The sequence below is a fragment of the Notolabrus celidotus genome, chromosome 4 (genome assembly GCF_009762535.1).
Source record: "Notolabrus celidotus isolate fNotCel1 chromosome 4, fNotCel1.pri, whole genome shotgun sequence".
In the NCBI taxonomy this organism is placed as follows: Eukaryota; Metazoa; Chordata; class Actinopteri; order Labriformes; family Labridae; genus Notolabrus; species Notolabrus celidotus.
The window spans coordinates 5333739-5348166 of record NC_048275.1 but is presented as its reverse complement, the minus strand read 5'-3'; the positions used below and the strand labels follow the sequence as shown (position 1 = coordinate 5348166).

Below are 14428 nucleotides of genomic sequence, written 5' to 3'. Positions count from 1 at the left end.
AGAAGAAGGCCACAACTTTTTGAAATCTTCCTTTAAAACTCTCAAACTTTCACACGGGTGACTTTTAATTTTTGCACAAAGTTTCAGACACATGCACAGAACTGAAGGTTATTTAAAGTTCAGACACTTGAATGTTATGGTAATAATAAATCTAACACTTCCTGCTCTGATCCCATCCTGCCGTGACTTCAGAGTGGGATAAATCCTCACAACAGCTTTCTGAATGGCAGCTTGAGCTTAGAGCAGCAATCGCTGTAGTATCCTCTCATCTTACTAATCAGCCAGCATTTCCAAACACAAGTGCATGCAAGTCAAATATTTAGAATAAGCTCAAGGCTGGAATTTCTCTGTGTTTCCGTGTCCCGGTGCATTATTGGTCTCTCTCAGCCCTTTTACCTCAGGGTTCAGGATTAACGAGCTCCGGCTGTATCTGCAGTTTTAACCCAGTGAACCACAGCTCCATTTAAATACCTTAATTCACTTAATCTGATGGTAATCCCTGCAGGCATTACGGGGATTGTGTCACAGTAGAATTCAGTATTAAGGGAGGAGTTTAAGCATCCCCCCCCTTCCTGCTCTGCTTCTCTCTCATCTGCTGAGAAATGTGGTTTTCCTCCTCTCCCTGTAATTGATTTCGACCCTGAACTCGTAGAAGGTCTCTGCCTCGGACCAGCTTTCACAGGGTTGTTGGCCAATAGTGTATTAATGACTTCCACACACACACATACTCACTCACACACACATTATTAACCACACTGTAGTGGGAGGTCTTGTGAGTCTCACAGATCACATTCCCTCTGTGTGTCGCTGCTGTCGGTTCTGATATGAGCCGCCTCACACGGGCCCGGTTAATTCCCACACAGCATCACAAACACTGAGTCCTCCCGCTGCACGCTTTGTTCTCTCGTCACCGCCGTTTAACCAGACGACTGTTACCGACCAGACAGGAAGTCAGAGAGCGAGCTGCAGGCTGCTCATGAAATTTAAAATCACAGACGCTGAACCCGCTGTGAGGAAAGGTTTCATTAAACTCACTGACTGTGAAAGCAAATTCAACAACCAGAGATTCATCATCTAATTATTAATTATAATTAAACCATCTTTAAAGAGGAGAAACAAAAGGTACAGTGTGCTGTATTTAAAGGTACAGTGTGTGGTATTTAAAGGTACAGTGTGTAGTACTTAAAGGTACAGTGTGTAGTATTTAAAGGTACAGTGTGTAGTATTTAAAGGTACAGTGTGTGGTATTTAAAGGTACAGTGTGTAGTATTTAAAGGATGCAGTGTGAAGTATTTAAAGGTACAGTGTGTAGTATTTAAAGGTACAGTGTGTAGCATTTAAAGGTACAGTATGTAGTATTTAGAGGATGCAGTGTGTAGTATTTAAAGGTACAGTGTGTAGTATTTAAAGGTACAGTGTGTAGTATTTAAAGGTACAGTTTGTAGCATTTAAAGATGCACTGTGTTGTATTTAAAGGTACAGTGTGTAGCATTTAAAGGTGCAGTGTGTAGCATTTAAAGGTACAGTGTGTAGTATTTAAAGGTACAGTGTGTAGTATTTAAAGGTGCAGTGTGTAGTATGTAAAGGTGCAGTGTAGTATTTAAAGGGACAGTGTGCTGCATTTAAAGGTACAGTGTGTAGCATTTAAAGGTACAGTGTGTAGCATTTAAAGGTACAGTGTGTAGTATTTAAAGGTGCAGTGTGTAGTATGTAAAGGTGCAGTGTAGTATTTAAAGGTACAGTGTGTTGTATGTAAAGGAACGGTGCAGTGTGTTGTATTTAAAGGTGCAGTGTGTAGTATGTAAAGGTGCAGTGTAGTATTTAAAGGTACAGTGTGTAGTATTTAAAGGTACAGTGTGTAGTATTTAAAGGTACAGTGTGTTGTATTTAAAGGTACAGTGTGTAGTATGTAAAGGTGCAGTGTAGTATTTAAAGGTACAGTGTGTAGTATTTAAAGGTACAGTGTGTAGTATTTAAAGGTAAAGTGTGTAGTATTTACTTCTTTCAAATTTATATTTCATGCTGAATCTTCTTCCTCTCTCCTCAACAGAAATTGACGACATGGTGGCCAAGATGTCGAACGTCTTCACAGCGGACACCCTGCAGCGGGTGGCATGTCGGCCTCCCCGCGGCAGACCTGAGCCCGAGGTGTGGTGGGAAAGAGAAGGTCAGAGGGTCCCCACGGAAGGCAGGGTGTACCAGGACGGCCTGGATCTTGTCTTCAGTCCCACAGAGGGCGGGGACTCGGGCATCTACACCTGCGTTGCCCAGAACAAGGCGGGACGCAGGACACAGGAGGTTACTTTCACCGTGGCCAGTGAGTCTGAAACTCCTTAATTACCCCCTCTTCTTCTGCGTCTGTTAAATGTGTTGACATTCAGAGACTGCTCTGTAGATAACAGATGTTATTTATGGTCTGCTCTTTAATATTGTGTCTTCTGTGTTCCTCCTCAGCCGCCCCGGTTTGGGTGTTGAAGCCTCAGGACAGCCTGCTGGAGGAGGGGAAACCAGGTTACCTTCACTGCCACACTCAGGCCAACCCTGAACCTGAGGTCACCTGGTACCGCAACAGCATGGGGATCACACCTGAGGTGAGCTATCACACAGAAACACACACCTGCAGATTTATTCATGTCCACGTTTTATACATGCAGTTATTTATTTCATACTGCTATATTATGAGTAAGAGCAACTGTGATGCTGGAATTTTCCCCCAGGTAAATGAATAATGGTGCACTTCCATCAAGTGGTCTGTTTTGGTTTGGTACAGTAAATCCTGGTCTTTCCTGCATTTGCACACTGAACTATACCCTTCAACGCTTTACTCAGGAAGCACATTGGCCGAGTGACGTCCCCCGGAGCTGCTTGATCCTTGTTTTGGCGTGAATAGAGGCAATTTTTGTACCATGCCGCATGCTGATCTCGGCCAAAATACACAGAAAATGTATATATGGCAATCAGTTTAAGCTTAATATCTGCTAAATGCATGTTAAAAGCATGAAAAATATAAAATAAAAGCTCTCCCAGAATGCTTTTCAAAGTAAAAAGAGCTTTCCTCTTGTTTTTACACTACGCCTTTATTTTGAAGTTGTACTCAGAACACTTATTTGGTGGGCTTTATTCAAACCTAAGGTGAACTCTCTTTGGAAAATAAAGTTCTCTTTAAATATGTTGGCTGTAGGTAAAGCTATGTTAATCATTTAAAAACATCAGGTTACAGGAAACATTTGTTCTTGTGCGCTCTCTCTCTCCCTTTGCATCCATCTCTGAGCCCCTCTCTCTGCTCAGCTGGTGTCTGTGTTAAGCACCCTCTTTTTTTTCATTCAAGAAGACTGTTTCATTTTAAGACCAACCTCGACGCCTCAATAACACCTGAGAGCATTCCCTAATATGAATAAAAAAATACATTAAACAGAGTCATTATTGGATACAGATCCAAACTGGAGCCACAAACCACCAGGAGCAGCTTTGCAGTTAATGTTTGTTTTATTTTGTCCTCTAAGTCGCCAATGTTGCATATGATGATTGTCATGGTTATTGAGGATGCAACAACAGACACATGACAAACCATCAAATGTTTGTGGACAAAGAGGGAGAAGGCCCTCATCCTGGCCTCTATTTATAAGATGACATCCAAAGCTGACACAGTGTCCTCTGGTGGCAAGGGCAACCTACCAGCAGTTCCAGTCAGGATTCGTTAACTCACATCATTTTCAGGACAATCTCAACTTCCGGCTTCTCTCTCATAAAAGAGCTGATTGCAGTGAGTTCGGCTGCACGTTTAGGGCTGGATTAATACGCTTGGTACCTCAACAAAGGGTTCCTGAAATGAAGGACAATGCCGACCCTAACCCCAACCCCAACCCTAACCCTAACCTAACCTAACCTAATCTAACCCTAACCCTAACCCTAACCCCAACCCCAACCCTAACCTAAACTAACCTAACCTAACCCAAACCCTAACCCCTAACCCCAACCCTAACCCTAACCCTAACCCTAACCCCAACCCCAACCCTAAACTAACCTAACCTAACCTAACTCAAACCCAAACTCCTAACCCCAACCCTAACCCTAACCCTAACCCTAACCCTAACCCTAACCTAACCTAACCCTAACCTAACCTAACCCTAACCCAAACCCAACCTAACCTAACCTAACCCTAACCCTAACCCTAACCCAAACCCCTAACCCTCACCCTAACCCTTACCCTAACCCAAACCCAAACCCCTAACCCCTAACCCTAACCCTAACCCTTACCCTAACCCTAACCCTAACCCTAACCCTAACCCTACAAAAGTTAAATTTTAATATTAGAAATGGCAAAAAATTGCGTACCGAACTGAACCGGGTGGCTTGGTGGAAACGCTGATTCTGCTTCTGATTCTTGTCTTGAAGACTTTTCTGACTTCTGCTCGTCTTCTTCCAGGACTCTCGTTTCAAGATGTTTCCTAACGGCACCCTGAGGATCAACAACGTGGAGGTGTACGACGGACAGATGTACAGCTGTGAGACTCAGACTGCAGCTGGGCGGCTGTCTGGGCAGGCGAGGGTTAGCGTTCTGGGTAAGACATCTCTGGTTTTATCAGATTGTACCGTACTTTAAACTGTTTAAGTTATTTCATGACTGACTGTGAGATGATGTGTGAGGATCCAGCAATCAGTCACAGTGTGGAGGGGGAACCTAAATCAGATGTGGACATGCATGTGTCTGTCTCCTAGAATAGAAGCAGCGTGTCCATGTTGTGTCTGCAGGGCGCCCACAGAGGTGTAAAACATGACTCACGCCAGCACATTACTTCATGATAAGTGTGTGTCGGGGAGAGTCAGCTGCTGCTGCTGCTGCAGGAGGATTACTGAGACAGAGTCCTGACGTCTCTGTGTTTGTATGATCTCAGCCTCTGATAGGCTGACTCACGTGTGTGCATGCAGCAGCTCTCCCCCTGAACGTGTCTGAACACGACTTCAGCAGCTTCGTGTCAGTTTCGGCGTTGACATGTTCCCTGTTCACCACATGTTTAAAGTGTGTGTGTGTGTTTTAACTTTCAGAGAAGCTGAAGTTCACACCGACACCCCAGCCCGCCCAGTGCCTGGAGCTCGACAACGAGATCACCATCCAGTGCTCGGCTAAGGGAAGAGAGCCGCCCACCATCCGCTGGACCAAAGCAGGTGAGCAGAGTCTTACAGCATGAATGTATTTAACAAGAGGGATAAAACAGGCGAGAGAATTCAGACATTAGTGTGAAGATGGATGCATGTGATTCCTCATAGTTGATGTTTCTACCCCTCACCTGTGTCTCTCTGTCTCCCCCCTGCAGACGGAGGAGAGGTGCCGCCCCACGTGGAGCAGAGGAACGGTCAGCTTCACTTCACCAAAGTGACCCGCAGCGACGCCGGAAACTACACCTGCATCGCCTCCAACAGCCTGCAGGGGGAGATCAGAGCGCTGGTGACGCTCACCGTAGCAGGTAAACTCCTCACTGGTTACCTGGATGATGAAAGATCGAAGGAGAGGGTCAAGATGTTTTTATGAAGGGACAGTCTCCCTTCAAAGCACATTTTAGCACCTGGACTCTTCTACTACAGAGCCATAGTGTTGTAATGCATGCAGAATGCAGTTTGGTTCTGATTCCCAGATGTGGAAGCTCCCCATGCTATGGACTCTTATGATCCCCATACCATCAGGGACGCTGGCTTTGAACTGTGAGCTGATAACAAGCCGGGTGGTCCCTCTCCTCTTTAGACTGGAGGACACAGCGTCCATGATTTCCAGAAAGAATGTCAGACTTTGATTCATCAGACCACAGGACAGTTTTCCACTCAGTCCACCTTAAACAAGCTTAGGTCCAGAGAAGTCTCTGTGGTTCTGGATCAGGTTTATATATAGTTTCCTCTTTACATGGTCCAGTTTTAAGCTGCGTTTGTGAAAGCAGTGATCTCCACTACAGAGTCATGTCTGTTTTTAATGCAGTGACTTCCACTACAGAGTCATGTCTGTTTTTAATGCAGTGACTTCCACTACAGAGTCATGTCTGTTTTTAATGCAGTGACTTCCACTACAGAGTCATGTCTGTTTTTAATGCAGTGACTTCCACTACAGAGTCCTGTCTGTTTTTAATGCAGTGACTTCCACTACAGAGTCCTGTCTGTTTTTAATGCAGTGACTTCCACTACAGAGTCATGTCTGTTTTTAATGCAGTGACTTCCACTACAGAGTCATGTCTGTATTTAATGCAATGACTTCCACTACAGAGTCATGTCTGTTTTTAATGCAGTGACTTCCACTACAGAATCATGTCTGTTTTTAATGCAGTGACTTCCACTACAGTCATGTCTGTTTTTAATGCAGTGACTTCCACTACAGAGTCCTGTCTGTTTTTAATGCAGTGACTTCCACTACAGAGTCCTGTCTGTTTTTAATGCAGTGACTTCCACTACAGAGTCATGTCTGTTTTTAATGCAGTGACTTCCACTACAGAGTCATGTCTGTTTTTAATGCAGTGACTTCCACTACAGAGTCCTGTCTGTTTTTAATGCAGTGACGGTGGCTTCATTATGAGCTCTGTCGCCTCTAAACCAAATGATAAATTAGCTTTGGTTTGGAGGGTAACTGAGGCTTTAACCACAGTCACCACAGTGTGTGAGGGAAACATTCTGTGGCGTGTGTTATATTAATGAGCCTGTGTGTGTGTGTGTTTGTGTGTGTGTGTGTGTGTGTGTGTGTGTGTGTGTGTGTGTGTGTGTGTGTGTATGTGTGCATACAGTGTACATTCGCTTTAAAGTGGAGCCAGAGAACACGACGGTGTATCAGGGTCACACAGCCGTCCTGCACTGCCAGGCCACCGGAGACCCCGAGCCCCACATCCACTGGATGGTCAAAGACAAGACGCTCGACATCAGCAAGAACAGGAGGTAAGAACCAGAGACCATAACCACCTTCATGAAGATATCAGGAAGGGAGTCACAGAATATTAATCTCTCTCTCTCCTTCTCTCTCTCTCTCTCTCTCTCTCTCTCTCTCTCTCTCTCTCTCTCCCTCTCTCTCACCAACAGGATCCAGAAGATGGCGAACGGCTCCCTGGTGATCAGAGACGTCACCACGGACGACACGGGCAGGTACACATGTGTGGCCGGAAACAGCTGCAGCATCAAAGACCGGGTGGCCAAGCTGTTTGTCGTGGGTGCGTCCAACACGCACACACACACACACACAAACACACACACATACATATATATACACTAGCTTTCTCTATCAGACACAGAGGTGCTCAGATGAGGCGTGAGGGATGGAGGCCTTCATTAAAGCTTCACCTCCCACCTGTCACCGTCTCGACAGGTTAATAACCACGACCTCGTCTCTGACGCCACGCCTGTCAGGCTTCACACTCTGAGGATCTTTGTGTGCTGACTGAAGCAGCGTCTCATATCTGCTCATTTTCTCTGAGCAACACAATGAGCAGAGCACTTTGCAGCATTTAGCAAGTTACAGTGGCAAGGACAAACTTCCTTTAACAGGCAGAAACCTCCAGCAGGACCAGACTCATGTTAGACACACATCTGCTGAGACCGTGTTGGAGAGAGGGATAGAGGGAGATGAAGAGAGAGAGAGATGATAGTGGGGAGACGGATAGTAGTAGTTGTAGCAGCTGGAGTCTGGCACGTCCACAGCAGCAGAGATCCAGAGGAACCTACGAGACAAGGGAGCTCAGGGACTCCAGAAAGGACTATGGTTAGTAACTTTAATGGGACAGGAAGACTTAAAGTCAGAGACAGGCAGAGAGAGGAGAGAGAGGGAAAGACAGGATCCCAGTGTGTCAGTCTAAGCCTATAGCAGCATAACTAAGACCTGGTCCAAGCCTGATCCAGCTCTAACTATAAGCTTTATCAAAAAGGAAAGTTTGAAGCCTACTCTTAAAAGTAGAGAGGGTGTCTGCCTCCCGGACCCTGACTGGTAGATGATTCCAAAGGAGAGGTGTCTGATAATTGAAGGCTCTACCTCCCATACTACTTTTAGAGACTTTATACGATGAGCAGGCCTGCATGCTGGAACTGTTGTGTTCTAAAACATTGCATTTTGCATTTCTAACACTTTTCATTCATCACTTTTTTTGTACTCTGTTATCTAAAACAGAAGATGATGTTCGGTTGAAGATGTGATGAAAAGACTTCCTGTTTAACCGCTCTTTGTTCCCCAACAGACAAACCGAATCAATCCTACGATGAAGAAGAAGACAAAGCTCCTTACAAGATGATCCAAACCATCGGTCTGTCCGTGGGCGCCGCCGTAGCTTACATCATCGTGGTTCTAGGACTCATGTTCTACTGCAAGAAGAGACGCCATGCCAAACGACAGCAGAAAGGACAGGACGGAGAGGAGCCAGAGATGGAGTGTCTGAACGGTATGAATGTTTGACTCCGGAGACACAAAGGTGTCAGCTTTAAGATCAGTTATTGATCAAACACTGAGGCTGAAATGTATGGAGAAGAGAAGTCAGATATTTGTCGTGGAAGTAAAAGTTTTAGCCAGAAGGAAAGACTGAAGTGAAGTCAGACAGAAAACTAAAAACTCAACTCAGAAATGAAGAACTTTAGCGCAGTCATCTCCAACTTTTGGCCTGAGTTTATCAGAGTTCTCTAAATTCCCTCATCCTCATGATCCTCTGACATTGTTTAAAGTTAATGGATATCTGCTGCCATCTAGTGGTCGTCTTTGATATTGCCACTATAATGGAAAACCCACAAGTTCACACATTAACATTGTTTTTGTTTGTTTGTTTGATGTCTTTGTTTGGAACTTTTTTTTTTTTAAATGGAAAAAACATAAAAGTAAAGAATGGGAAATAATAAAAAATACAGCTAAATTTTTACATTAACACATAATAAATATAATATAATAATTTGAATAATTTTACTCCTTTTTTCTTCATGGTCAGTAGAAATAAAGTGATTTTAATGCTTTGGTTGTACTTTTCAAAAAAGGAGCAGAAAGTAGTTTTTGGAAATAAGTCAAAAAATAAATAAAAATGTAATTAATTAATTAAATAAGATCAAATAAATGAATTAATATGATATAGAATAAAATAGATTAAATACTATAAATTAAATTAAATAAATAAATGATATGAAATATAAATAATATGAAATGCAATTATATAAAATAAAATGAAGTAAATAAATAAATTATATTAAATAAAATAATATAGAATAAAATAAATGAAATAGATAATGAAATAAAACCAATTATTCACAACCACTGAGATACTGCCCCTGACCTTTGACCATGTGGGATGTGTCCTCTGTCCATCAGGAGGGACTGTCCAACAAAACGGTCACACCACCGCTGAGATCCAGGAGGAGGTGGCGCTCACAAACATGGGAACCATAGCAACAACGGAGAAACGCCACAGCCACGTCAACAACGACAAACTGCACTTCCCCCGAGCGAACCTGCAGACCATCACCACTCTGGGTACGTTATTTATGATGTTATATATCAATATGTTCTCTTATTATAACATGATTATCTGCAGTGAGTGTCTGTGGTCGAGTTCAAGACAAACGTGACGTCAGAAGGTGACAGAGTGTGTGTCTCTGTGTGTGTGTTCAGGTAAAGGAGAGTTCGGGGAGGTGCTCCTGTGTAAAGCTAAAGGTCTGGAGGAGAGCGAGGAGGAGTCGGTGGTTCTGGTGAAGAGTCTGCAGACCAGAGACGAACAGCTGCAGCTCGACTTCCGCCGCGAAGCTGAGATGTTCGCCAAGCTCAGCCACCCCAACGTGGTCCGCCTGCTGGGCCTGTGCAGGGAGGTAGACCCCCACTACATGATCCTGGAGTACTATGACCTGGTAAACACACACACACACACAAACACATACAAACGGCTGCAGAGTGAAGTTTGCTTGTTACCTGATGTAACGCCCTCTGGTTATGGTTTCTGTCTCATCAGGGAGACCTCAAGCAGTTCCTGAGAATCTCCAAAAGCAAAGACGACAAGATCAAATCTACGCCAATCAGCACCAAGACCAAAGTAAGTGTTGGATGATTGACAGCTCAAAGAGTTGTGCACGATGTCATTCATGCAAATATTTAAACATAGAAACGTGCCAAGCTTTGAGTCTGGGTCTGTCAGTGAGGAGGGGAACCGTTCTCTCACCCCCTGCTGGACAAGAGAAAGAATGGCGGTCTTCTGCATTAGCTCCATGCAAACTTTTTCACACTCTTTGTTCTGTCTTTCTTCTTCTGCAGGTTTCCATCTGTGCCCAGGTGGCTCATGGGATGGAGCACCTCTCCAATCATCGCTTCGTCCACAAAGACCTCGCCGCCAGAAACTGTCTGATCAACAGCCAGCGGCGCGTGAAGGTGTCGTCGCTCAGCCTCAGCAAGGACGTCTACAACAGGTCAGGCTTTAGAACCACATAAAAACCACTCTTTGCAGTACACGTTGTGATGATGGTCTGACGGATGTCTCCTCCTCTTCCTCCTCTTCTTCCTCGTTCGTGTCCCTGCTCTCAGTGAGTACTATCACTACAGACAGGCGTGGATCCCGCTGCGCTGGCTCCCCTCAGAGTCGGTGTTTGAGGACGACTTCTCCACCAAGTCTGACGTGTGGGCCTTCGGAGTGTTGATGTGGGAGGTGTTCAGTCACGGGGAAATGCCGCACGCCAAACTGAATGATGACGAGGTGCTGGAAGGTCAGTACGAAGCTTTGGAGGCTGACTTTGAAATCACACGGAAGGAAAAGGTCTCGGTTTAGAGTGAAATGAGCCTTTAAGTACAAGAAAATCCCAAGAATCTGGATCTCAGGGTCTGGATTTTAGTCTGAGGAGGGTTCTGGTCTCTGTAGTCTGAGTGGTATCAACCAATGAGGATTTGGAGACTGCAGTTTTTCACTGTATAGAGAGAGATCTTCTTAAAGCTGTCCACTCGTCCTTTTGAGCAATTCGAATGACACTAGCTCCATACCCATGCTTGAACCTCCATCCTGTGCGTCCATGTTTCTGCGTTCCTCTAACCCCCCTATCTCTCTCTCTCCTTCTCTCCCTCTCCCTCTTCGTCTCCAGCTCTGCAGACGGGGAAGCTGAAGCTGCCTCCTCCTGACGGCTGTCCGTCTAAGATCTACAAGCTGATGTGTCGCTGCTGGGCGCTCAGCCTGAAGGAGCGTCCGTCCTTCACCGACATCGTCCACGCGCTGGGAGAAGTGCCGTCTGACAGCAAAGTCTGAGACCACGTGTGAGGGGAACTCTGACCTGCCCCCCTCCCCTCCCCACCCCAAATATCAAAAAGACACGATGCTGGATTTTCACACATTTCAGGGAGGAGGAGGGTTGGAGGAGAACAAACACTTTTTTTATGCATTTCAAACAGCGTCTGCGTGGAGGAGACTGAAACTGACTCACGTGTGTGTGGACGGCGAGCAGAGACCGGGGGGGGGTTTATGTTTGCCTTAAATGCAGCGTGGATGACCCCACCACAAACCAACACCACCACCACCACACCCCCCACAGAGACCCGTGTGTGGCTCCACTGTGACCCTGCCTGCTCTGCGTACTGTCCCTGAGACACCTCTGATCCACGGAGACTCACGACCTCAGTGCCTCTACCTCTCCACACACACACACACTCCCACACACACTCACACACACACACTCAGACCTCCTGCTGTGGGATGTTTGAGCCTTGTTACCCCGGTTCAGATTTATAAATTAAGATAAATGTTACTGTTTTGAAGTTTGAAGAAAACTTCATAGATGCTCAATCAGCCAATCAGAGGTGTTTTTATCGGCCTCCTCAGATGCATCCCGTGTGTGTGTGTGTGTGTGTGTGTTCACCACTGATCTGTCCCTGTGCTCCTGTGTGTGTTTTAAAGAAGTGGAGTCAGGGTTTTGCATGAAGGCGTACACGTGAGGAGTCACCCGTCAGTAAAACTTCAGGAACGTCACAAACATCGACTTTACAGCCAAGGATCGTCCCCTCGTAGACGTGACTGTGCCACTCCCGGGCTCTTTGTACGAGTGTGTTCTTGTATTAACTCCAAGGTGCTCATGTTAGAGTGATCATGTGACAGGGATGCAGCCTATCACTGTGTGTGTAACCTGCAGCATCATTTCTCCAGAGGTCCAATCACAGTTTCTCTCCCGGCGCGCTCGTTGGGAGCGACGCTGCAGCGTGTACATAAAGTAGAAGCCATGCACTAACTTCACTTAAAGACTCTCTCCCTCTGTCTCTCTCTCGTGTCGTGTAGTCGGACATGCAGGAGCCTGCTTATTTATGATGAAGGTCCTGTCTTTTTTTAACTGTTTGTAATAGGAAGGTACTTCTTCTTCTTCTTCTTCTTCTTCTTCATCTTCTTCTGTCTCACGGTTCAATCAGTGAGCGCTCAGGCTGCGAACAGCTGGAGACGCTAACGCAAACTAAGAGGTCAAAAAGAGTGGACTGCTCCTTTAAGTGCCTGCTAAATGAAGGATTCTCTTTCCTGTTTCCCTCCTTTTTTACTTTATCTAATCAAACCAAGGCCTTTGTGTATGAACCTGTTTTTATACGTTGTTTTTAGTGTTTGGTTTTATGAATGCTAGGCGCTCACACCTAGACGTGTTTTTTTTTAATCTGCTTCAGCAAATGTTCACAGTAATCCCAGATATTTACAAAAGTATACATGCTGCTGTTAATAAAGGTTCACAGTGTTTTTAACCTGCGTGTTGTGGTTCATGTTACAGAGAGTGAAGCTTCTACAAAATGTACAATCAATCAATCTTTATTTGTACAGCGCCAAATCACAACAAACGTTATCTCAAGATGCTTTAACAAACAGAGCAGGTCTAGACCGGACTCTATGTTGAATTATGAACAGAGACCCAACACCAAGACCGGATAAGATCCAGTCTCATCTCACAGACAGGACTCAGTCTGATCTCATCTTAATCCACCATGAGCAGAGCACTTTGCAGCATTTAGCAAGTTACAGTGGCAAGGACAAACTTCCTTTAACAGGCAGAAACCTCCAGCAGGACCAGACTCATGTTAGACACACATCTGCTGAGACCGTACCGTGTTGGAGAGAGGGATAGAGGGAGATGAAGAGAGAGAGAGATGATAGTGGGGAGACGGATAGTTGTAGTTGTAGCAGCTGGAGTCTGGCACGTCCACAGCAGCAGCGATCCAGAGGAACCTACGAGACAGGGGAACTCAGGGACTCCAGAAAGGTCTATGGTTAGGAACTTTAATGGGACAGGAAGAGTTAAAGTAAGAGACAGGCAGAGAGAGTAGAGAGAGGGAAAGACAGGATCCCAGTGTGTCAGTCTAAGCTTATAGTAGCATAACTAAGAGCTGGTCCACCTTAATCCTCCATGAGCATTGCACATCGCAGTATTTAGCTAGTTACAGCGGCGAGGAAAAACTTCCTTTAACAGGCAGAAACCTCGAGCAGGACCAGACTCATGTTAGACACACATCTGCTGAGACCAAGTTGGGTCTGGAAAGAGGGATAGAGGAGAATAAGAGAGAGGGAGCGGTGATAGTGATGAGACGAGTAGTTGTAGCTGTTGCCGCTGGGATCCAGAACGTCCGTATCAGCTGGAGTCTGGATCGTCCACAGCAGGAGGAACCTACGAGACAAGGGAGCTCAGGAACTCCAGAAAGGTCCACGGTTAGTAACTTTGAAGCTTGTATTGGTAGGAATGGTATAAAAAACTGTACTTTTTTTCTGCTAGATTTGGAGAAAAGGTCATAATACCCATCAGTACTCATCGGTAAGTGGAGTAATTTGAGATTATCGCGAAATCTCTGTGTTTTCCAACGCCTTTGTATAAAGCAATGTTATTATTCCCCTTGTTCCCGTTATGACGGACCAATCAGAGCTGCTCCCCAATCCTCCGTCCTGATTGGTCGAGTGGCGGCCCCACTACGTCGCCCTGATTAGCTGGGAAACCACTACTTCCTCATAGAACTCACACAACGACTCTTTATAAGTCGTCATTTTGAAGATATTAAGTTTTGCCCAAATAAGGGCGTGGCTGATTTGATTGACAGGCGGGAACACTGTAGCTGTTAGTGAGGAGGCTAAAGGCCCGCCTCTTTACCTCTTGTTAGGTTGACTGAAGTTAGGTTGAGGCCACATTTCCAATATGGCGACCGCCCATGATAGGCTTTAGTCCATGTTGTATACCGTCTACATGGTCTTGAGGGACAAAGTGTAATAATAAGGGTTCCATTTTCTGTAGAGCACCTTGTGTTTATTCAAAGTCACATGAAGAACAGCCTTTGAATAATCTAACTGAATGAGATAAATCAAATCAAAGACACTTCTTTATTCTGATTCTGTGTAATAATGAAGCTGCAGACGTGAACCATCCTTAAGACTTCTTTGTTAACGTGCACACAAGTTGTGTTGCTCATGTTTGGAGTTGTTATCAAATGTTCCATCCTCTGAACCTTCTGCAG

The 14428-nt window shown here is 45.1% G+C and overlaps 1 protein-coding gene across 2 annotated transcripts in view; it reads left to right on the top strand.

Annotated features, from left to right (window-relative positions):
- ptk7b (protein tyrosine kinase 7b) overlaps nt 1–12679 on the top strand; it is a 111646-nt gene extending 98967 nt beyond the window's left edge. For both annotated transcript variants that reach the window (XM_034682095.1, XM_034682096.1), the window contains exons 7-20: nt 2051–2317; nt 2455–2591; nt 4427–4562; nt 5047–5166; nt 5316–5465; nt 6762–6909; nt 7051–7178; nt 8196–8396; nt 9305–9466; nt 9605–9837; nt 9939–10019; nt 10238–10389; nt 10505–10683; nt 11053–12679. In XM_034682095.1, the coding sequence (XP_034537986.1) occupies nt 2051–2317; nt 2455–2591; nt 4427–4562; nt 5047–5166; nt 5316–5465; nt 6762–6909; nt 7051–7178; nt 8196–8396; nt 9305–9466; nt 9605–9837; nt 9939–10019; nt 10238–10389; nt 10505–10683; nt 11053–11213 (2255 nt within the window). In that variant the 3' untranslated portion in view covers nt 11214–12679. The remainder of the gene's footprint in view (nt 1–2050; nt 2318–2454; nt 2592–4426; nt 4563–5046; nt 5167–5315; nt 5466–6761; nt 6910–7050; nt 7179–8195; nt 8397–9304; nt 9467–9604; nt 9838–9938; nt 10020–10237; nt 10390–10504; nt 10684–11052) is intronic.
- The last annotated feature ends 1749 nt before the right edge of the window (nt 12680–14428 follow it).